Source organism: Dunckerocampus dactyliophorus, chromosome 2, assembly GCF_027744805.1.
Source record: "Dunckerocampus dactyliophorus isolate RoL2022-P2 chromosome 2, RoL_Ddac_1.1, whole genome shotgun sequence".
Taxonomy (NCBI): Eukaryota; Metazoa; Chordata; class Actinopteri; order Syngnathiformes; family Syngnathidae; genus Dunckerocampus; species Dunckerocampus dactyliophorus.
The window spans coordinates 342501-365661 of NC_072820.1; the positions used below are offsets into that span (position 1 = coordinate 342501).

The 23161-nt window shown below is 50.2% G+C and overlaps 3 protein-coding genes across 13 annotated transcripts; 1 reads left to right on the forward strand and 2 right to left on the reverse strand.

Annotated features, from left to right (window-relative positions):
- Positions 1–1477: 1477 nt before the first annotated feature.
- eps8a (epidermal growth factor receptor pathway substrate 8a) lies at positions 1478–17201 on the reverse strand. Of its 10 annotated transcripts, XM_054769401.1 has the most exons (25): positions 17052–17201; positions 15071–15144; positions 7447–7499; positions 7281–7337; positions 7137–7204; positions 6903–7064; positions 6687–6836; positions 6543–6625; positions 6374–6474; positions 6230–6300; positions 5924–6050; positions 5568–5656; positions 5421–5495; positions 5190–5338; positions 5015–5126; positions 4831–4943; positions 4608–4719; positions 4388–4528; positions 4277–4312; positions 4085–4108; positions 3804–4011; positions 3546–3735; positions 3341–3473; positions 3168–3212; positions 2585–2702 (listed from the first exon to the last, which is right to left on the reverse strand). In XM_054769401.1, exons 2-24 carry the CDS (start codon positions 15127–15129, stop codon positions 3201–3203), a joined length of 2325 nt encoding a protein of 774 aa, XP_054625376.1. In that variant the 5' UTR covers positions 15130–15144; positions 17052–17201; the 3' UTR covers positions 2585–2702; positions 3168–3200. The 10 variants fall into 10 exon arrangements, 9 of the variants coding, with proteins under 9 accessions (XP_054625370.1, XP_054625375.1, XP_054625371.1 ...); XM_054769395.1 differs by lacking the exon at positions 3168–3212 and having other exon boundaries at positions 1478–2702; XM_054769400.1 differs by having other exon boundaries at positions 1478–3212.
- On the forward strand, positions 17166–23093 carry crebl2 (cAMP responsive element binding protein-like 2). Its single transcript, XM_054769413.1, has 3 exons — positions 17166–22339; positions 22500–22697; positions 22770–23093. The coding sequence occupies exons 1-3, from the start codon at positions 22325–22327 to the stop codon at positions 22908–22910; spliced, it is 354 nt and encodes a 117-aa protein (XP_054625388.1). The 5' UTR covers positions 17166–22324; the 3' UTR covers positions 22911–23093.
- On the reverse strand, positions 17343–22733 carry dusp16 (dual specificity phosphatase 16). 2 transcript variants are annotated; one of them, XM_054769410.1, is made up of 6 exons: positions 20678–22733; positions 20416–20554; positions 18950–19113; positions 18731–18890; positions 18541–18664; positions 17343–18475 (listed from the first exon to the last, which is right to left on the reverse strand). In XM_054769410.1, the coding sequence occupies exons 1-6, from the start codon at positions 20903–20905 to the stop codon at positions 17602–17604; spliced, it is 1689 nt and encodes a 562-aa protein (XP_054625385.1). In that variant the 5' UTR covers positions 20906–22733; the 3' UTR covers positions 17343–17601. The 2 variants fall into 2 exon arrangements, with proteins under 2 accessions (XP_054625385.1, XP_054625383.1); XM_054769408.1 differs by having other exon boundaries at positions 17602–18475; positions 18541–18890; positions 20678–20920.
- Positions 23094–23161: the final 68 nt, after the last annotated feature.

The following is a 23161-nucleotide window of genomic DNA, read 5'->3' on the forward strand; positions in this document are numbered from 1 at the left end:
TATCATTCTGTTCACTATCATAGTTCATCATTTCATTACTACTATTATGTGTGACTGTTTCAATGCAGTATTGTCATTGTAATCACTATCATAGTTCATTTCATGACTACTATTATGTGTGATTGTCATTGACAGCGTTATCATTGTGGTTGTTATTATTTTGTCCTTTGTCCTTATGTCCTTGTTCGTCTTTATAGTTGTCACATTTATTTGCTGATGTAGTTCTGTATCTCTCTGTTGTTCTGTTCTTGTTGTCAAAATTGTTGTTGTTGCTGTTGTCCTTGTCTCTTTTTTATTTTTGTCCCCCTCTCATCCCCGCACCTGCCCCCGTTTCCTTTTCTCTTCTTGTCTGTCCCCTCCTGCTCCGGTCCGGTTGCTCCAAATTTGCTTACTAACAAGCATCAAAGTCAAATAAATTCTGTATAACAGGGGAAGTGTATATCACACTTCTCCCTGCCAGAGTAAATCTGTTGAGCACTTGACGGCATTTAGATCTACAATTCTATCTGCTTTAAAGGCTGGACAGGACAGGGGTAAAAAAAATAAAAATAAAAAAAAAGCAGGAAAGCAGGAAGGAGAGACAATGCTGAGAGATGTGTGTGTGTTCTGAGCTGCTGTCTGGTGGCCGCGTTCAATAAATAAAGTTGGCAGAAGCAACAGGAGAAGTTTCCTTCTTTGCTTCGGAGCTGAATAACACTGACAAGTTAACAGACTAGTAGCGAACGGAAAAGAAGACGGCTTTGTTTGTGTCGAATACAGAAGATGAGGACTTTGATGGATTTGTGGATGAGGATTGATGAAAAATAACGTGAGTACATTCTAAAATACTTCAATTAAGTACAACCCAACTCAGTTTTGCTCCCGCTGCCGCATGCATGCATGCAGTATTGTATTTTATTGTATTGTAGCGTCGCTGGGAGCACGTCCTGTTCCCAGCCTACTTTGCCGTAATGTTTTGGTGCAAATGCTCTTAAAGTTACATGTTTGAGCAGGAAATAGCAAGCTCAAAAGAAGACGGCTTTTTTATGTGGAACAACTGACAGTTTGTGTGGATCTTGTGAATGATTGTGACTGAGCTAGGACTCAGTAATTAAAGTCTACACACGACGGCTTCATTGATTGAAAAACAAAACTTTTTCATGCATGAAGCTTCTACTTGAGTTGGTAATTTGGCCGCTATATGCGGTCAGATTCAAGATTCAAGATTCAAGATTCAAGAGAGTTTTATTGTCATGTGCATGGTAAAACAGCAGTTATACCATGCAATGAAAATCTTATTCTGTTCATTCTATTGACCAAGGGAGACAAAATGGGTGGCCGCTGGCCGCGTTGGACAGGTGACTGCTATACACAGGGTCTATAACATGTACATTTGCTGCGGGGGATTTTTCAGTGGCTGCTATAGGCAGGTGGCCGTTCTATAAAGGTGGCCGCTTAGACAGGTTTGACTGTACCTTCTTCCTCCTATTTGGATTGATTGGCTGAGGGCGTCATAGCATTTCTTGCAGCCATTGGCTGCCAAAAAAAAAAAAAAAAAGTGACAAGTCGTGACTATCGGCGACAATGCTAGCTCATTGGAAGCTCATTAGCGGATTAAAAGTCTTGATTTTTTTTTGAAAATACGGAAAAGTCTGCCCAGGGGGAAACAGTAAAGTACAAACATGACAAAACTTAAGTACAACCTGAGCCACTAGATCACTGAAAGGCACGTCTCATGACAAGCGTTCGCTCGTGTCAGCCAATCGGCTGTCAGCACACACACACACACACACCTCAGATAAAACACAACAGCAGCCAATGCGAGGATTGTATTTACTGTAAATGTTGAGATGTACAAGTATTTGATTTGATGTGGAGGATTAGAAGCAACGAGTTAGTGTTGCGCTCCACTCTGTATTAACAATAAAGTTGTTTTTATTGCCTGTTTGAATGAGCACGTTGCTATGGAAAAGGCACCATGAAAACGTACATTCAGATTATTAAAGTCAGAATGGACATATTTCTTTTCTATTCGTTCTGTAACACTGCTGTCACCTTCACTGGATGACCTCCGACCTCATCTTCAGGAAGCAGCAGTTGAACTTAAAAAAAAACATCGGAATCATCTAGAAATTCAATATTTGAATACTTTCATAATGAAAAGCAACTGCTTGAATTGATTTAGTTCCCATTAACATTTAAAATGTTTCTTTCTCGTCAAACACTGCTTGAGGTCAGAGGTCAGAAGGCATTCCCAAAGAGAAGCTGTGTGCCCCGCCCACACTAATGTAGCCGCTAGCTAGCATCCATCAGAGCAAAGCAGCAGCTAAAGCGGATTTTTGTGGACTATGCTAACACTAATGCTAACATTGGCGTCTGATCGTCAAACAACCATGTCAGGCTGGAACATTCTGGAGAGCAGGAAGCTTGTTTTGGTTCTACGGCGACGCACTGAGGAGCTCCTGCCGACACCGCATGACCTTCACAAAGTGGGCGTGGCTGGCCGCCGCCTGGGGAGGAAATGCAAGAGTCTGCAGTTGGGAAAAAAGGAAACTCAAGAAGAAGGCGAAAAGGAAGGAAGGAATTAAGGAAGGAAGGAGGTCCTGTGGAGGTCAGTGGGTGCTGCCTTCGTCAAAAGACTCCACCCCCGAGTCACATGTGCTGGCTGCCAGGAGCTCCTGCCGCCTCTTCATGATCTCCTGGAGCTCCGAGCCGGAACTCCTCTGAGGAAGACGAAGGAGACCATTAGAGGAACGTCTGACGCAAACGTGGCAGAAACCTAGCGAGCTGCGGTTACGTGACAAACACGCTAATGCTAACTGTAAGGCAGTGACATCATCACTGGCACACATGCCCCGCCCCTAATAGGACTCATGTAAACCAGCAAGCGGCGTCCGTGGATCCAGGAAGCGTTGGTGTCCGCTGCTGCCAACCGGCTGCAAAGAGGTGACTCCGCCCACTAGTCAGGGTGCATGCTGGGTAAAAGATTCCCACAAAGACCCCCATGACACCTGTCAATCACGTGAGACCTCAACGTGTCATGAGATCTTTGTTGGAAGGTTCCAAGCGAATCCATACTAGCTAAACTAAGCTAGCCAGCCCAGCACACGCAGGAAGTGGAAGCACATGGGGGGTACTGGGGGTGCTTTCCTGTTTCTACCTAGCAACAGCTTACGCCACGCTGATACCTGAAGGGGGTGAAGGAGAAGATCATGGGAGGCTCAGAAGAAGACCTGCGGGTGGGAAGACATGACACACACCTGGCCACAGTCGCCACAGAACACACGCCTCATAGCAGCTGGCACACGTCAAGCGTCGCAAAGGCTCTTGGCTAACGAGTCACTTGCGTGACTGCACCCACCTCCAGCGCCGCCTTCTGCACGGTGACCTGGCTGTAGACTCGAGCGCCGTCATCGGGACAGACGGTTTTCAGCTCGTCCTTGTTGAGGGAGAAGAGCTGCGCCCCTGTCAGCACACCCAGGCTGGTGATGGTACTGTGGGGGGGAGGGGGGGCGCCATCATCAGGCCGATGAGAGAACTGCGTGATGTCAGGACGTCACACTCACACTGCACTGAAGCCTTTGGCCTCCAGCCAGCCGCGCACGTCATCAGGAGACGACTCGTACGTGATGCTGACCGCTGGAAGCTCACCGCCGCCGCGTCGGAAAGGGACAGGAAGTTTCTTCTGAGCGCTGCGGCCGAGCGTGAGCCTGTGCAGGAGCTCATCCTGGACCTCCTCCATGTTGGACTTCCTTCCTGTGTAGAGGACATGGCTGCCGTCATCATCTTGTTGGCCGGGCCAACTGTCAATCAACTTTTCTCACGGTTGGCGAGGACACTTTTGTTGTCCGTCTCGGCCACGCTGCCGGCGTCACTGGACGTCGTGCTGGCGGCGACGGGCTTGGCGGCTTCGATGGCGGGTGGGGGAAGCGGGGGCGTAGGGAGCCTGGCAGGGGCCGGGGGTGGCGGAGTGGGGGCCGGGGGCATGGGCGTGGCAGCGGCCTTGCTGGGTAGGTGGTCCATCCTGGTGGTCTGCGGGAAAAGAGCTGGGTAGTGGTCACCAGAGAAGACAAAAGTCCAAGGTGACCCTGATGGCATTGTTTACCTCGTTAAGCTCGCCCAGTAATTGCTGCCCACAAGAAACAAAACAAAAGAAAGGTTTGGTGGACGGCTGTTAATGTCTCTTCTAGCAAACACGTCAAAGGCTAACTCACACACACACAGCCTAGCCTAGCTTAGCTTAGCGTTTAGCACAGCATAGCCTAGCCAAAGCCCCGCCCCCCAGCCAACGCCCTACCTTGAACATCTCAAACTCCTTCCTCGGCATCATGAGCTTGATGTCAGGAATAAAAAGCGCAGTTGAGCGGAGGTGTGATGCGTGAGGTCATGTGACATGGGTGACACACACCTGGATGGTGTGACTGTAAACGGGCTCGCCGCGGCCCGTCACATCCACCGCCTTGGTCACCTCCACGATGTTGTTTGGCACGTAGCCCACTGAGCCGTCGCCGTTCCGCACCTTCCACCACTGTTTCCTGTCATCCAAGACCTGGCGCCCGGACGGACACGGTCAGATGTCACGTGACGTGACCACACGTGGCGGTGGCGTGGAGGGGGGCAGGGCTTACCTCGACCACCTCGTCCTTGAGCACAGACAGCTCGGTGTTGTTTCTCGCCACAAAGTCGTACTTGGATTTGGCAAAGAGTTTGCTTTGGTTCCTGCCGTTGGCGCCGAAACCTCTGAAAGACAGCCGCCAATCATGTCAAGGTGGTTATAACGGGACAGAAGGACTTTGTGTCCTGAAAACGCAAAGACAAAAGGGAGGGGGGTCAGTTCTCCCTCACAGTTACCGGTCAGCATTGCAGCCGAATGCTTGTTGAAGCGCCGCCATGGCTGAGTCCTGGTCCAGGAGCTGCATGCGCTGGTGGGCGGAGTTAGTGGAGGCGTATCTGTCTGCAACCGGCTGGAAGACAAAATGGCTGCTGAGCTTCAAGAAGTCATGTCACCTTTCCAGTGAGGGCGGCGACCACTCACCTCCTCCGGTAGCTCGCCGTTGGCCACACCCTCTGCCAGGGCGGGTGGCTGCCAGCCGTCAGCAAAGGTGAGAGCACAGGGCGGGAAGTAGTGGTCCTTGGGCCACTCCAACCTGTCACGCACTTCTGTTACTTCCTACGCCGTTTCCCATTGGTGGTGTTGCTGGTGTTCTCACCTGCACTTGGTCCAGCTGTCTCCCAGTGTCACCCACAGGTGGCGCTCCTCCGCCGTCCCCGAGGCGTGTAGGAAGTCAATGGCCTCTCTGGTGAGCAGCGGAACCACGACGCTGCGGGCCAGATCCGCACCGCCAGATGCCTGGATCACCTGTGAGATGAGGGGGCGGGGCCGTCTTACTCACACCTTTTCATCATCATCATTTCTTCATTGTGTCACAAAGGGGGCGGACCATCCTGAGGGGTGTGAACAGGAAGTGAAGCAGCTCGCCGGCGCTCGGATTCTGGATGTGAACTCTAAGTTTTCCCTATGGACGAGAGCCAAGCAGCTGTCCATCATCTTTGCTTGTTGTCATGGTCTCCGTGACGACGGTGCTCACCAGCTGATTGAAGGCGTGCTTGAACTTCTGCAGGCAGTCCACGAAGTCTTCCTCACCAGGAGGCCTGGAGCGCAGCGTCAGGACGCCCTCTGTTGACACCCACGCTAGCATTTATCTGATTGGACACTCACAGAGGAAGTGCTCACATGCAAGCAGGAAGTGCTCACATGAAAACAGGAAGTGCTCACATGCAAGCAGGAAGTGCTGATGTGCAAACAGGAAGTGCTCACGTGCAAGCAGGAAGTGCTCACATGCAAGCAGGAAGTGCTGATGTGCAAACAGGAAGTGCTCACATGCAAGCAGGAAGTGCACACATGCAAGGAGGAAGTGCTTATATGAAAACAGGAAGTGCTCACCTCCTGGACTTTTCTTCTTGCCCTTCTTGGCCTTCTTCCTCTTGGACAGCTCGCTGAAGGCCTCTGCCGCTTTCTGCAGTTTAGTGATGAACAACTCGATGTCGTCCAGGATGTGGTTGAGGATTTGCTGACAACAAATTGAATCCAAATATATTCAATATTCACTCACAAGAATATACAGAATACTCCGCTAGAATGATATCATGAATGTTCACTGAGAACATTGACAACACTTACAGTGATGCAGTACTGACTTAGAATAATGGCTTGGCTTACAATATCTTATGAATATTGACTTCTTCTCACCACGTCTCGGTCCACAATGGCCGCCGTCACGTCAACAGGTCCGTTGTTGTCGCCCGCTCGCCATTGGGCACCTGTTTGTGCACACATGCAGACGTTATTTCTTGGTTGCTCAGCAGGTCACATGTCAGGTGCGACGTCACTCACCGTCTCGCGGCCGATCTGACCACAGCTCTTTGTCGACCGGAGGTTCTGGGGCGGGAGCGGCGGGAGGTGGCGGGATGTCCCCGTCGCTCTTCAGGATCATCCTGCATGCAGACGTCATCCCGTCAGCCAATCGGACCACAGCGGCCTTCGATTGACGGGTGTCATTTACCTGAGCACGTCGGGTCGTGTCTTCACTTTGCCTCCTTTGGCGTCCACCATGGCGCTCTCGATGTCGGCATGGATCAGGTTGGCCTGAGCAAGAAACTTGCATCAAGTCGCGCATCCACGTCGCCCCCTGCTGGCACCTGCTCACCTTGATATGGTCGCACTGGAACAGGTGCAGATCGGCCTTATTCTGACCTGAGTCCTTGCACACCAGTGCCAAGATGGAGTCGTAGCTGCACACGCTCATGACAGCCTGGCAGTGCTGCACGGAGCTCACGGGGAAGTTCTCCAGCTCGCTCTGAAAGAGGAAGCCAGTGAGCACTTCCTGGAAGACGGAGAAGAAAAAGGAGACGAGCAGCATCACCTTGCTCTCATGGTCCACCAGGCTGACGCTCTTCTCGTCCACCTGCAGCAACATCTCCTGCGTCCAGATCTTCCCTTTCGCGTCCAGCAGACGCAGACGCCGCACGCCGTCCTCCACAGTGATCATCCCATCTTTGCGGTCCAACACAAACGTGCTCAGGTGCTGCACACGCACACCGTGATGATGACGATGAGGAGGAGGGTGGTGGACAGCAATGAAGTCATGAGACATTACCTCCACGTGGTACTGAGACGTGTCCGTCAGACTGTTGATGCTGGTTCTGGTCCAAACTTGTCTTTGCTCTACAAGAAAACAACTTGTTACCGTGGCTCTACCTGGATCAGAACCTTCACAACACACACACACACACACACACACTTTGGCTTTTCTTTTTCTGTTTAGAAGACGAGTGCAGGAAATAGACGTCATCCGTTCCTGTCAACACAGAGAGCAGCCAATCAGGTGAGAGCGTCACCAGCAAAGCAACTGCTACATGTCAATCATCATCAATTGATAATCAACAATACTGATACAAATAACTCACCATACACAGCTTTGGCACTGGACTTAGCTTTAGCATCAGGAGCGTCATTGCCGCTGTGACACACAAATATTCAATATTATATATCATATATACTATACGGTACTATTCATCTACAGACCCTTTCCAAAAAATTAGAATGTCATGGAAAAGTTGTTTAATTTCCATAATTCCATTCAAAAAGTTAAACTTTCATAGATTATAGATTCAGGGCCCACAATTTAAACGATTTCAAGTATTTACAGTCAAACCTGTCTTAGCAGCCACCTTTATAGAACGGCCACCTGCCTATAGCAGCCACTGAAAAATCCCCCCCAGCAAATGTACATGTTATAGACCCTGTGTATAGCAGTCACCTGTCCAACGCGGCCAGCGGCCACCCATTTTGTCTCCCTTGGTCAATATCTGACCGCATATAGCGGCCAAATTACCGACTCAAGTAGAAGCTTCATGCACGAAAAAGTTTTGTTTTTCAATCAATGAAGCCGTCGTGTGTAGACTTTAATTACTGAGTCCTAGCTCAGTCACAATCATTCACAAGATCCACACAAACTGTCAGTTGTTCACATAAAAAAGCCGTCTTCTTTTGAGCTTGCTATTTCCTGGTCAAACATGTAACTTTAAGAGCATTTGCACCAAAACATTACCGCAAAGTAGGCTGGGAACAGGACGTGCTCCCAGCGACGCTACAATAAAAAAAAAAAACATACGCTAGCATGCATGCGGCAGCGGGAGCAAAACTGAGTTGGGTTGTACTTAATTGAAGTATTTTAGAATGTACTCACGTTATTTTTCATCAATCCTCATCCACAAATCCATCAAAGTCAGAATCTTCTGTATTCGACACAAACAAAGCCGTCTCCTTTTCCGTTCGCTACTAGTCTGTTAACTTGTCAGTGTTATTCAGCTCCGAAGCAAAGAAGGAAACTTCTCCTGTTGCTTCTGCCAACTTTATTTATTGAACGCGGCCACCAGACAGCAGCTTAGAACACACACACATCTCTCAGCATCGTCTCTCCTTCCTGCTTGCCCACAAGGCAAAGGTTAAACAAGCCCCACGACATAGCTGTCCAGGCAATGCCTGTAAGAAATGACACCGTTTATTTCCTGGTGTGCACTGGTCAATACTGTAATGCCGCTTGTTGTGGGGAAGGAGAGACTCACGTCGCCGATGCACTTTAATGGCTTTATTAACAGCGGAGAACACTGCAGGACTTTACATCCACGCCAACATAAACACACTTCCCAACTCTCTCCAAACTCACAGCTAGCACTGAGCCTAGCTCTCCTGCTCGGGACGCCCACCGTCACTTCCCGTCACTTCCTGATGAACTAAAGCTGTAAAAAGTAAAATATTAAAAACAAGCATAAGACATTACTAGCACAGCTTTGTTCTGTGGGTCGTGGATATATTCTATCAGTTATTATTAAGCCTCTAGCTTTCTTTTAGTAAGTAAAAACCTTGGCTATGATTGCACTACATTGTCACGTAGACCTACAAAGTACATGAATAAATGTATTGCAACTGATGTGAAACTGATGAGGGGTAGGATTAAATCAGCTTTGCTTCTTACTACTCCTTTTTGAACATGCAAAATTGTGAATTGTACTATGTGATGTGCTACTGTTTGACTCATGCATGTTCAGGATTAACTCCTCCCTGAGCTACCACCTTATCGTGGTGGAGGAGTTTGCGTGTTCCGATGATCCTAGGAGCTAAGTTGTCAGGGGTTTCTATGCCCCTGGTAGGGTCACCCACGACAAACAGGTCCTAGGTGAGGGATCAGACAAAGAGTAGCTCAATAGACCTCTATGATGACAAAAAACATTGGACCACGTTTTCCCTTGCCCGGACGCGGGTCACCGGGGCCCCCCTCTGGAGCCAGGCCTGGAGGAGGGGCACGATGGCGAGCGTCTGGTGGTCGGGCCTACGCCCATGGGGCCCGGCCGGGCACAGCCCGAAGAGACGACATGGGTCCCCCCTCCAATGAGCTCACCACTCATGGGAGGGGCCAAAGGGGTCGGGTGCAGAGTGAGCTGGGTGACAGCCGAAGGCGGGGACCTTGGCGGTCCAATCCTCAGCTACAGAAACTAGCTCTAGGGACATGGAATGTCACCTCTCTGGTAGGAAAAGAGCCTGAGCTGGTGCATGAGGTTGAGAAGTTCCGGCTAGATATAGTCAGACTCACCTCAACGCACAGCACCTGCACCACCTGAACCATGTTGTAGTCACGATGCTTTACTTTACTTTACTTTACTGTTCTTTACTTGTCTTGCTTGCTTGCTGCTGTAACAAGTAAATTTCCCCGCTGTGGGATAAATAAAGTACATACAATACAAGGGCTCTGGAACCAGTCCTCTTGAGAGGGGTTGGACCTTGTTCCACTCTGGCGTTGCCAGCAGTGAGAGGCGACGGGCAGGGGTGGCAATTCTTGTTGCGCCCCGGCTTGTGGCCGGCTTGTTGGAGTTTAACCCAGTGAACGAGAGGGTAGTTTCCCTCCGCCTTCGAGTGGGGGGACGGGTCCTGACTGTTGTTTGTGCTTATGCGCCAAACAGCAGTTCAGAATACCCACCTTTTTTGGAGTCTCTAGAGGAAGTACTGGAGAGTGCTCCCTCAGGCGATTCCCTTGTTCTGCTGGGGGACTTCAATGCTCACGTTGGCAGCGACAGTGAGACCTGGAGAGGCGTGATTGGGAGGAACGGCCCCCCTGATCTGAACCCGAGCGGTGCTTTGTTATTGGACTTCTGTGCTCGTCACAGATTGTCGATAACAAACACAATGTTCAAGCATAAGGGTGTCCACATGTGCACTTGGCACCAGGACACCCTAGGCCGCACTTCCATGATTGACTTTGTGGTCGTATCATCGGACTTGCGGCCATATGTTTTGGACACTCGGGTTAAGAGAGGGGCGGAGCTGTCAACTGATCACCACCTGGTGGTAAGTTGGCTCCGATGGTAGGGGATCCAAGTCACCGCAACAGTCTACCAGAATGTTTTAGAGGACTTCATGAATCCTTCTGCTGAGGATCTGTATGGAGATGCAGATTTCATCTTCCAGCAGGACCTGGCCCCTGCCCATACCGCCAGAAGCACCAAAACCTGGTTTGATGCCCATGCCATCACAGTGCTTGACTGGCCAGCCAACTCACCGGACCTAAACCCCATTGAGAATCTATGGGGTATTCTCAAGAGGAAAATGAGGGGCACCAGACCCAACAACAAAGAAGAGCTGACAGCAAGCATCAAGGAAATCTGGGCTTCCATAACTCCCAGGCAATGCCACAGGCTGATTGCTTCAATGCCACGTGGCATCGAGGCAGTGATTAAGGCAAAGGGATTCCCAACCAAGTATTGAAGATTGACATATCGTTTTGAAAGTACCATATTTTGATTGATTTGATGTGATCCTAATTTCTTTATTTTTTTTCCTGCAAAAACTGAGAAGTAAATGGTGATTTCTTCACAGTATTCTAATTTTTTGAATTCCTGTTTTCGTGGGTTTTATGAGCTGGAAGCCCAAATTACGTAAAAATAAACAAATAAACACTTGAAATCGTTTAAATTGTGGGCCCTGAATCTATAATCTATGAAAGTTTAACTTTTTGAATGGAATTATGGAAATTAAACAACTTTTCCATGACATTCTAATTTTTTGGAAAGGGTCTGTATATATCGTATATACTGTATTATTAGCGTATATACTGTATCACATAGACCTCCTCCCTGAGCTACCACCTTATTGTGGTGGAGGAGTTTGCGTGTCCTGATGGTCCCAAGAGCTGAGTTGTCAGGGGTTTTACCGGGGCCCCCCTCTGGAATCTGGCCTGGAGGAGGGGCATGATGGCAAGCGTCTGGTGGGCGGGCCTACACCAATGGGGCCAGGCCGGGCACAGCCCCCAAGAGACAACATGGGTCCCCCCTCCAATGAGCTCATCAATCATGGAAGGAGCTAAAGGGGTCGGGTGCAGAATGAGCTGGGTGGCAGCCGAAGGCGGTAACCTTGGCGGTCCAATCCTCGGCTACAGAAGCTAGTTCATGGCACGTGGAATGTCACCTCTGTGGTAGGGAAGGAGCCTGAGCTGGTGCACGAGATTGATAAGTTCCGGCTAGATATAGTCAGACTCACCTCTATGCACAGCATGGCTCTGGAACCAGTCCTCTTGAGAGGGGTTGGTCTTTATTACACTCTGGCGTTGCCAGCAGTGAGAGGCGACGGGAAGGGGTGGCACCCCGGCTTGTGGCCTGTATGTTGGAGTGTAACGCGGTGAACGAGAGGGTTGAGGGGGACAGGTCCTGACTGTTATTTGTGCTTATGCGCCTAACAGCAGTTCAGAATAACCACCCTTTTTGGAGTCTCTAGAGGAAGTACTGGAGAGTGCTCCCTTGGGGGATTCCCTTGTTCTTCCGGGGGCCGTCAAAACTTACGTTGGCAGCGACAGTGAGACCTGAAGAGGCGTGATTGGGAGGAACGCCCCCCCGATCTGAACCCAAGCAGTGCTTTTTATTGGACTTCTACTTCTGTGCTCGTCACAGTTTGTCGATAACAAACACTATGTTCAAGCATAAGGGTGTCCACATGTGCACTTGGCACCAGGACACCCTAGGCCGCACTTCAATGATTGACTTTGTGGTCGTATCATCGGACTTGCGGCCATATGTTTTGGACACTCGGGTGAAGAAAGGGGAGGAGCTGTCAACAGATCACCACCTGGTGGTAAGTTGGCTCCGATGGTGGGGGAGGATGCCGGTCAGACAAGGCAGGCCCAAACGTATTGTGAGGGTCTGCTGGGAACGACTGGAAGAGTCCCCTGTCAAAAGGAGTTTCAACTCCCACCTCCAGGAGCGCTTCGACCATGTTCCGAGGGAAGAGGCGGACATTTGAGTCTGAATGGGCCGTGTTTTCCGTGCCTCCATTGTCGAGGTAGCTGATTGGAGCTGTGGCCGTAAGGTGGTCGGTGCCTGTCGTGACAGTAATCCCAGAACCCGTTGGTGGACACCAATGGTGAGGGATGCCGTCAAGCTGAAGAAGGAGTCCTATCGGGCCTTTTTGGCTCATGGGACAGGCCAAGCAGTCTGCGGCTCTCGTGGTCGCTGAGGCAAAAACTCAGACATGGGAGGAGTTCGGAGAAGCCGTGGAGAACAACGTCGGGACGGCTTCGAAGAGATTCTGGACCACCATCCGGTGTCTCAGGAGGGGGAAGCAGTGCACAGTCAACACCGTGTATGGTGGGGATGGTGTGCTTCTGACCTTGACTCGGGATGTTGTTGATCTGTGGAAAGAATACTTCGAAGATCTCCTCAATTCCACCAACACGTTTTGCTATGAGGAAGCAGAGCCAGAGGCAGACCGGGGTGGTGGTCCCGCTTTTTAAGAAGGGGGACTGGAGGGTGGGTTCCAACTATCGTGGAATCACACTCCTCAGCCTCTCTGGTAAAGTCTATTCAGGGGTTCTGGAGAGAAAGATCTGCCGGATAGTTGAATCTCGGATTCAGGAGGAGCAGTGTGGTTTTTGTCCTGGTCGTGGAACTGTGGACCAGGTCTACACTCTCAGCAGGGTCCTTGTGGATGCATGGGAGTTTGCCCAACCAGTCTACATGGGTTTTGTAGGCTTGGAGAAGGCATTCGACCATGTTCCTCGAGGAATTCTGTGGGGAGTACTCCGGGAGTATGGAGTATCGGACCAGCTAATTCAGGCTGTTCGTTCAGGCTATGACCAGTGTCAAAGTTTAGTTCGCATTGCTGAAGTCGGACCCATTTCCAGTGAGGGTTGGGACTCCGTCAGGCCTGCTCTTTTTCACTGATTGTGTTCATTATTTTTATGGACAGAATTTCTAGGCACAGCCTAGTGCGGCATACGGCTGCAGCCACGGGCCGGAGGCGTTGCAGCCCCCGCACTGAGGGGTTCCGGTTTGGTGGATGCAGGATTAAGTCTCTGCTTTTTGCTAATGATGTGGTCCTGCTGGCTTCATCCAGCCGTGAAGTTCAACTTTCACTGGATCAGTTCATAGCCGAGTGTGAAGCGGCCGGGATGACTATCAGCACTTCCAAGTCAAAGTCCATGGTTCTCGCCTGAAAAAGGGTGGAGTGCCATCTCAGGGTCGGGGAGATCCTGACCCCAGTGGAGTAGTTTAGGTACCTCGGGGTCTTGTTCACAAGAAGGAAGGATGAGGGAATGCGAGATCGACAAGCGAATTTGTGCGGCTTCTGCAGTGATGCGGACCCTACATCGGTCGGTTGTGGTGAAGAGAGAGCTGAGCCGAACGGCAAAGCTTTCAATTTACCGTTCGATCTACGTCAGGGGTCACCAACACAGTGCCCGCGGGCACCAGGTAGCCCCCCACGACCACGAGGCGCCTGCAGGCCTGCTTTTCATTCAGGTTTTCAGTTAATAATGTGAGAACACTAGAAAGAAAAGTATTGTGAAACATAAAATGTGAGTTGTGGATACCAGCATTTTGTGAATGTTTTGGTAAAACAAGCATATTTGCTTTGTTTGGGTTGAAATAACGTATGAAAATCATTTCTACAAAAATGAGTAGCTCGTGGCCATTTTCATTTTCTAAAAGCTCTCACAAGAAAAAATGTTGGTGACCCCTGATCTACGTTCCTACCCTCACCTATGGTCATGGGCTTTGGGTAGTGACCAAAAGGACAAGATCGCGGGTACAAGTCGCCCAAATTAGTTTTCTCCGTAGCGTGGCTGGGCTCTCCCTTACAGATAAGGTGAGAAGCACTGCCATCCGGGAGAGATTCAGAGTAGTACCGCTACTCCTCCACATTGAGAGGAGCCAGATGAGGTGGGCCTCCCTGCTTAGGCTGCTGCACCTGCGACCTGATCTCGGATAAGCGGTAGAAGATGGATGGATATAATATATATTCTATATATTTCATGTATATATCATATATACTGTATTTGTGTATATATCATATATACTGCATTATTTGAGTATATACTGTATGTTACTGAATTATTCATGTATGGTATATACGGTATTACTCTTCTAGAATACAGGATCTTTTCATTTACTAATACATCATGTATCAAGTTTTGACTAAACTGCAGTCAACACTCAGAGATGCTCAGGTGCTGCTAGTTCAGGTCTTGGTTGACGTCAAGCTGCTGGTTGAGGTCTTGCTGATGGTTGGGGTCTTGTTGGTGGTTTGGGTCTTGCTATTTGAGGTCTTGCTGGTGGTCAAGGTCTTGCTATTTGAGGTGTTGCTGATGGCTGGGGTCTTGCTGCTGGTTGAGGTCTAGCTACTGGATGAGGTCTAGCTGGTGTTTAAGGTCTAGTTGCTGGTTGAGGTCTAGCTGGTATTTGAAGTCTAGCCGGTTGAGGTGAGATTGTGTGTTTAACAATGACCCATCACATGATCTTGAAGGACCAATTAGCAGCAGAGCACCTCAGCTTTTTTTTAGGCCCCACACAAGGCAATAGCAAAGCATGAAAAAGTTAGCATGCTAACAATTAGCACAACACGTAAATGTAAACATGCCCTGATTTAGGACTAGTGGTAGCATGCTAACATATTACTTTGTTGTGTCTATAAAAAAAAAGAAGCAGCAGAAGAATCCCATGCAAATAAAAGCTAAGGTGGCTAACGCTAAAGTGTTTGAAGACTGACTTGCTGTAGGAGGAGCCAAAGATGGCGGAAGCGAAGGCTGGCGTTTCGTAGTCGTTCATCTTCTTGTTGACGAGCTGAGCAAAGCAGAGATGATTAATGGTTAGTGTGTAAGCAGAGATGGTTAAGTGTGTAACACACGCTAGCGTCCACATGCTACGCAAGACAAGACAAGAGTGTAAAATGTCCTCTGAGGACTTTCCCCATGCCTGTCTGTCCTTCAGCTCTTATTCTGTATCCATGGCAACACCCTGCAAGACCACCATCAGGGACAAACTAGCCCACATTCATATTCTTAGCCATTCACAACACCGACGCACTTCGTCTTGCCTCGATTTCAGCAGACATGTCAGAAAGGAAGTGAAGGACAGCTTGCATATGGCTGTGAACTTATATAGCCATTACCATGGTGACACCTCACAGCTCAGCAAACACAGCCTTGGCGCCATCGCCATGGCAACTGACACCTCAGCATGAACTCAATTAGCGATGACATGCGCGGGCACACACACACACACTAAAAGTGCAGCGTGTAACCTGTGATTGACAGGCCATCTGTCTCTCCCTCCTTGACAAGATAAACAGTGAAGATGATGGAATCTTTCTTCATCATCTGCTTCAAGCCCCTCCCATACCTACGCACACACTAAAGTAAAGCAGATAAGAAGATTTGCACTCCCACGCAAACACACAGACTGTCCTTCCAAGAGAAGACAAAAAGCAGGAAGTGAGGATGTCATCAAGTCAAAAAGGACTAGTTGAGACTACAGTAGTTAGCGCTAGTTAGCACGCGAAGGTCAGTCAACGCATCACGTCAGGATGTTAGCCCGCTTTTGCTAGCACGCTACGTTTAGCATCTGGACATCGCCACGACAACCTCCGCCACATTTGGTTCGACGTCGGCACGAGCTCACTGACCTTCTGACCCGGCGCGGCTTCAGAGATCCAGCTGATGTTGGCGGTGGGCGGGGTCACCAAAGGTCACATGGAGCGCGTGAACGTGGTCAGGTGTAACTAAGAGAAATCCTCCTCCGTGGAGGTAAACCTCAAGGATTTACCGCTTAATCTCCTAATTACAAACTGCGGGGGAGGGACCGGGGGCGGGGCCAGTGCCTATTTAAAGAACCTTAGCAATAGTTAGCTGTGGCGCTACCCTGTCCAGTGAAGTCAAAAATGTTTTTTGTGTTGAGGTTAATGATTAACATCAAAGACGGATGAACTTTACACAAGGAAACATCCAGAACAAACATGGAGACCAGATAACAAAGACAGCAAAGCACGTTACCCACAATGCACTCTTCATGTTAGCCATGGGGCTACTAGCCTCCAATGCTAGCAAGTCCTGTTGCGCCCCCACTGGTCGTGCCTCTGCATTACACCCTAAAGCAGGAACCTGACTCTCCTGTAGGTTTCCTCTTTCCATCCCATAATTTAGGAGTGGAGTAAGGTCACCAGCGGTCGCCATGGTAACACGATAAAGCTAGCCCGCTCGTTGCATTTAGCAAGCCGTGCTTTGAACCGCGGCGCCAAACAGGAAAGACGTTCTCGCAGCTTCCAAGGTGACCACCTGCCATCATATCTTACAGGTGACGTCACGGTTTCAATGGCACTGTTATTTCCGTCAACAGTAAGAGTGCTATAGTGATAACTGAACAAACAGCGCGCTAATTTAGTGTTCTAATCCCAAGCAGGCAGTACCAGTAACGGGTAGGAGGAGATAAGCAGGCTTTTATTGTCATTCCAAAGTCCCGATGATGAGCCACAAACGTAAAACTCAAATTGTCATTAAATATCTTATTATTCCAGGCTGCGTCCAGTGACGTCACATACAGGTAACTTTGATTTATTGTTACAGTTTAGTGTGTTGATGCCTGTAAAGCCTTTAAAACCACCTGCCATGCTTTTAGTTTAATTAACACCCCCCACCTCACCGCGGGTGCTCAGCGGGGCTGCGGCGAGGCTGAAGCCGCTCAAAGGCACTCACCTGTGGCTGCAGCTTCACGCGAGGGGCCGCTGCTCAGACATGGCACCAAGACGCCACCTTCGCACCTTCCTTACGTCCGACAAGAGAGCCTCTTGTTCGGCTGCCTGATGAGGCTGAGCGGCTCGTTCTCCGGACCAGAACCACCGAGCGACGGAACTTCGACTACCTCCGGGAGGATTTGTTCCCGATCATGGGCTGACAGGCAGCTGAAGCCGTCAAGTGGTGTTCCGTGGGCTTTATCCCCGAGTGTTGACTGACAGGCGCGTTCAGCGACAGGCACACGATAGAAAGCTCTTTTTTTCTTTTCTTTTTTTAAAAAACAGCCAATATTTTTGCATTTTTACAGAAAGAAGAGAAGACAAGATGGTGTTGAAAGAGGTAAAAGAAAATGTAATCAAAGACAGTCTGCTAACATTCTAGAAGGATCTTGGAAGATCACATTCATCTTCTCGTTTACGTACGACCACATCACACACATCTTCATTGTCATCATCATGATGCAGCCAGGAGGCGGAGGTACAAACATGACAAGCTAAAGGCGGCGCTCCCATCAGGACACCTGGATGAGCTCCAGGCTTCCAGAAAAACTGGAGCGATTTCCGAGTTGCGCCACGTCGTCACGGGAGCGTCTGTCCGTGGCGCCGTCTCCAAAGTCCATCTGACAGCTTCGCCTCTTCAGTTGCTTCTCAAAGCTGCTCTCTTCGTGCCAGCTCCTGCGCGAGTCGCCGCCGTCTCGCGGACGCCCGCGCCGCCGCACCGCCTCCGGCCCATGGCTGCAGCCGTACGCCGCTAATCCACTGCCACCGCCGCTCAAGATGGTCGAGGAGATGTACCAGGTGCCCGCCCGGGAGGACAGGGACGGTGCCGTGACGGGCCCCAGGAGGATGTCTGAGTGCCACCCTTTGAGGGCGCCGCCGGGGCCCGCTCTGGCCAGGTGCTGCTGGCTCTGCGACAGTCCAAACAGGAAGTTGGCGGCGGCCTCCCGCGAGGACATGGCTCGCGGCGTCTCATGCGCGTCGTCTTTGTCTGGGCTTTGCTCCGAGACCTCCTCCACGGGAGAGAAGTGACACGCTTTAGCAGTGGCGTCCCCCGGCCCACTGTGAGGAACAAAGCCTCTGTGGGCGGCACCCTCGCCCAGCTCACCATGCGCCTTGATGTCCAGAGAGAAGGAGCGCTTCAGGTGGGCGCCGTCATCGCCGGCAAGCTGCAGACCGCCCAGGGCCTGAACTAACAGACGCTCCTCAGGGGGCAGCACGAGGGGCTCCAGCAGAGCCCCCCCGCTGACATCACGATCCAGAGGCAGGTTCTGAGGGACAGGCTGCGGTTGACCGGCGTGACGACTCTTGATCTTCTTCTCAAAGTCCAGCAGCTGACCCAGAAAGTTGAAGTTCGGAGAGATGGTCGGCCTCTTCTCCTTGACGAACCTGCAGGCGACACGAGGCGGGTCAGAACCGGGACGCTCGAGAGAGAGAGAGCATCCCGTAGTGACCTGTACGCCTCATCCAGAGACATGTCCATCCTCTTCATGATGTAGGCGATGGCGATGGTGGCCGAGCGGGAGATTCCCGCCAGGCAGTGGACAAGAACGGAGGAGTTGGAGGCCTTGGCCTTCTCTGCAACACACACACACCACGTCACATGACACATCACATGACACACGTAATGGGTGGGCAGCTGACCTATGAACTCCACAGATCTGTCCAACCACGGCAGGATCTTCTCACAGAAACTGTCGTTGACGGGGACTCGCAGGAAGTGCGACTCGGGAATGAAGTCGGGTTTGGGACACGTGTTGCTGGCGTTGAGCACGTACGCGATGGCGTTCTGCTGCATGACGTCCTGTGACATCATCATCATCATCATCGCCTTGAAGGATGGGTGTGTGTGTTTGTGTGTACCTGGTTGAGGACGTCGCGCTGGCAGCCCAGGTACAGGTGAGGCAGGATGCGCGTGGGGCCCGTGTTGGCCACGGGCAGGCACGGTTGTGACATGCACGACGGAACCTGCGCCGACTTGCCCTCACACAGGCCGGGAAACAGGCGGGAAAACGCTGAGAAACCACCTGACGCACAGGTAAATATACCACCATGCTTTTATTTTGAAACAGGAAGTTATCGTCTCAAACTCAAGGTGTTGCCAGGCAACAAGCAGCATTCAGTACGTCAATAAGTACACTGTGCACTCCCGAGTGTGTACATTGGGACAGTGCAGTGTGATCCCAAATCCAGTCCTGCCATCGAACACTTACTGCGAGTACACTCATAAGCCTGCACTAAAGAAGCACTTTGATAGAATGTAGAGTAGTCAGTGCACAGCTTGCATAACGGCGGAAATGTACTTTCCCCTCAAAAGAACTCAACACACAACCATTCATATCTGTATGTACCACCTTCTCTCCTGTTAAATGCTCAGTTGCAACCACTCAAGATAGCACCGCCCCTTCCAGCACAGAGGCTGCTAAGTGTCCATCACTGCACACTCACCATTTTCACTGCAACATCCGGGGACTGACAGCGTACGGAACTTTGCCCTATTTCTCAAAAGACTAAGTGTAAGTACGCAATTATGCACTCACACTAATATGTGTAAGTACGTAAGTGTGCACTTACGCACTCAAAACAATAAGTATGCAAGTGCACAAATTCACTCAAAAGACTGCAACTTATGCACTCAAAAGACTAAGTAAGTGTGCACTTATGCACTCAAAAGACTTAAATCTAAGTATGCAACTTATACACTCAAAACACTAAAGGGTAAGTACGCAGGTGTGCACTCCAAACAAGTGTAAGTACACAGGTGTGCACTCAAAAGAATGTGTCAGTATGCAAGTGTGCACTCACAATATGTAAGTAGTGTCAGTGTACACTTTGCAGTCAAATGACAAAGTGTAAGTATGCACTTAGACCAAGTAAGTATGCAACTTGCGCAGTCAAAAGACTGAAGTGTAAGTATGTGACTTAGTCACTCAAAAACTAAGTATACAAGTGTGCACCTGTGCACTTAAAAGGCTAAGTGTAAGCACACAAGTGTGTACTGACGCACTCAAAAGTATAACTAAGTATGCAAGTGTACACTTATGCACTCAAAAGACCAAATGTAAGTATGCAACTTAAACACTCAAAAGACCATGTGTAAATACACAAGTGTGCACTTATGCACTCAAAAGACCAAGTGTAAGTACGCAACTTAACACTCAAAAGACCACATGTAAATAAACAAGTGTGCACTTATGCACTCAAAAAAGCAAGTCTAAGTACGCAACTTAAGCCACTCAAAAGACCCGTGAGTACACAAGTGTGCACTCCAGATATAAAAGTGTGCCAGATATACGTGCACGTACCGCCCCCAGCATGCGCTAGCTCACCTTCCAACAGGTGCACGGACGGGAAGTTGCGCTCCAGTTTGACCAGCAGCACGCTGACGAAACCATCAGAACCCAGAGAGGACAGGTCCGAAGAACTCTGATCGTACACGACCACCTCGTGGTGAGCCTGCAGCTCCAACTGAACACACACACACACACACACACACACACACACACACACACACACACAGGCACACACGTGTATTAGAGCCAGCAGGAAGTAAGGTGAGTGTGTGTAGCAGGAAGTGCAGGAGGTTCTTACCTTGTTGCTGGCCGAGTGCTGGAGCAGTTCGGCAATGTGGACTTTGTCCTGCAGGAGCCTCCTCTTCATCAGTTTGGAACAGTTGACGTTGACCGCCTCCAGGATGTGGGAGGTGTTGTAGTCCACAAACGGCCTGCTGTCAATCAGAACCACACGGTCCAGACCACCCTCCAGCAGCGCCACCAGAGCCTCCGCCCTAATGGGCCGCACGTTGCCGGGCCTCAGCATGCCCGCCAGTCTCCCTGGTCCGAGTTCTGGTCGAAGGCCTCACGGGAAGACCGCTGTCATGGTGGCCGACGCCGATGTCGTCATCCCGATGGCATCTGGACCTCAGACCCTCCTCTTCCTCCCCACCGTCCCCAGAACCGCCCGGTGCGTGTCGGAGGGGGGGAGGAGCTTTCACTCAGCAGGAGGCGTGACAAGATTCAGGAGGTGATGACATCATGCCGGTGCGGAAACATTGTCGCTGTGGGGCTAAAAACAAAAATAGAAGGCGGCCGCCATCACGTCACCAACAACCCAACAACATAATACTCCATCTTGTCCATCTCAGGCTCCTCCCACTGCCAGGTAAGCCCCGCCCGCCATTCCCCTCACCTGACAACAGGACTTTGAACTGCAGCACTGGTTCAAGTCGCTCAGAGGGGGCGGGGCTTTGCTGGTGGCCAATCGGAGCGCAAGATGACAACTTTGTTTCAGTTAAACGTTGTTCAATTCGAATAACTGCGACCATGGACGCAAACAAGCTTGAGCAGACGGTAGTTTGCTGGCAGCGTAGCTAACCAGCGGGCCCAACAAGCTGTGACGTCGGCAGCACGTCCTACTAGTTGCGACTTTCTGTGTTCGGGTGACCACGACGTGACTTTCCGGAACCCCGAGCTCAACTTTCTCAACTCACCCTTCGAAAGTTCGACGTCAGACTTCAAAAGCGCGCCGACGAGTCGGGTTGTGCGACAAGTCGGATTCTGTGTCCGCTGAGGACGTGACGGAGAGAAAGTGGAAGTCCAAGAGACAGTCTCTGCTGCAGATGAGGTCACGGCCGTGAAAAATAAAAGCCTTACGTCATCCGGAGGAGCTTCAGCCTCTTAAAGGCGCAGGCACCCGTTTTAAAATGACCGCGTTAGCATCGCAACACACTTCCATCGCTCACACGCAAACACACGAAGGAAGAAAAGGATGCTATAAAGGAAACGGAAATAAAACATCTGTAAGGAGGAAAAATGTTTTTTTTGAATTAGCATGTATAGTTAGCTTAGCGTGTTGTTAGCATCTTCTCACAAAACCGTCTAGACCTTCACAAATGTAGATGAAATATTGTAAGACCTCATTCTTTTGTGTCAAGGAAGTGACTTTAGTCGTATTTTATTCATTATCTATGTTTATGTTTAAGTCCACATTTCCGGTTAATAAAGTTTAGTCAAAAGGGGCGTGGTCATCGACGTAGACCGGAAAAGACGATGACGTAAACATCTAAACAACAAATGGTGTCGAGCAGCTGGCATCTTTGTGCTTTCCTTGTTTTTTTGTTTTTAGACGTGTTTGTCACTTTTACTTTCATTGATTGTCGCTTTTGTTGTCTTTCTTCTCCTGGGCTGAGCTTGTTAGCCGTGCGAGGCTGACGTGAGCTAGCCGCTAGCTGACAGCAACATGGACGAAAACAAGGTAAGCGGCGAACATCTTTTCAGATAAAAGTGTCATCTGAGCACATCAAAGCTCAAGTGTCACTCCAGTCGTTGTTACGTGATGTTGCGACACGTGTTGTTAGAGGGCATGTAGCGTTAGCATGATACTAGCGGCGCTCTGTTGTGCTCATCGTCATCAGATGGTGGCCGGCAAAGTGAAGAAACCTGGGAAACGTGGCCGCAAACCCGCCAAGATCGACCTGAAGGCCAAGCTGGAGCGAAGTCGCCAGAGCGCCAGAGAATGTCGGGCCCGGAAGAAGCTTCGGTACCAGTACCTGGAGGAACTGGTGTCCAGCAAGGAGAGAGCCATATGCGCCCTGCGGGAAGAACTGGACATGGTGAGCAAGACGTCACCGCCATGACGTCGCCCACCCTCCCCCTCACCTTTCCGCTGTGCATGTGTGTTCCAGTACAAGCAGTGGTGTTCGGCCATGGATCAGGGAAAGATTCCATCCGAGATCAAAGCTCTGCTGACAGGTGACGACCAGAAAGCTCCACCAGGGGGCGCCAGCACCAAGACCAAGAAGAACAACAGCAACGTTCAAGGCTGAGAGACAAAATGTCTGCGCTACTTGGATGCTGCTAGCATCTTCTGCTTTAGCGTGGCTTGTTTCCACGGCGACAAGCTCTCAAGAGCTTCTAATGACTTTTCTTCCAAAGCTTTTTATTTCTTTATTCATGTGGAGAAAGACGTGTTGGTGAGTCGATGCTAACAAATAAAAATCATGATTTGACTTTTTTTGTGGGAGTCAACTTGCTAATGTTAGCACACAGGTAGCAACAAAGCATTAGCAAGCAGCTA

What these genes read in the sequence shown, in the direction of transcription:
- eps8a (XM_054769395.1), bottom strand. Translation starts at nt 15,129, where the DNA reads ATGAACGACTACGAAACGCCAGCCTTCGCTTCCGCCATCTTTGGCTCC. An exon ending in CAAAAGTGTCCTCGCCAACC is followed by an intron (nt 3,736 to 3,803) that starts GTGAGAAAAGTT and finishes TCCTCTACACAG; the next exon opens with GAAGGAAGTCCAACATGGAG. An exon ending in GCCAAAGGCTTCAGTGCAGT is followed by an intron (nt 3,474 to 3,545) that starts GTGAGTGTGACG and finishes TCCCCCCCACAG; the next exon opens with TACCATCACCAGCCTGGGTG.
- dusp16 (XM_054769408.1), bottom strand. Translation starts at nt 20,905, where the DNA reads ATGCTGAGGCCCGGCAACGTGCGGCCCATTAGGGCGGAGGCTCTGGTG. An exon ending in AGCACTCGGCCAGCAACAAG is followed by an intron (nt 20,555 to 20,677) that starts GTAAGAACCTCC and finishes GTGTGTGTTCAG; the next exon opens with TTGGAGCTGCAGGCTCACCA. An exon ending in GTCCGTGCACCTGTTGGAAG is followed by an intron (nt 19,114 to 20,415) that starts GTGAGCTAGCGC and finishes CCTGTGCGTCAG; the next exon opens with GTGGTTTCTCAGCGTTTTCC.
- crebl2 (XM_054769413.1), top strand. An exon ending in TGCGGGAAGAACTGGACATG is followed by an intron (nt 22,698 to 22,769) that starts GTGAGCAAGACG and finishes TGTGTGTTCCAG; the next exon opens with TACAAGCAGTGGTGTTCGGC.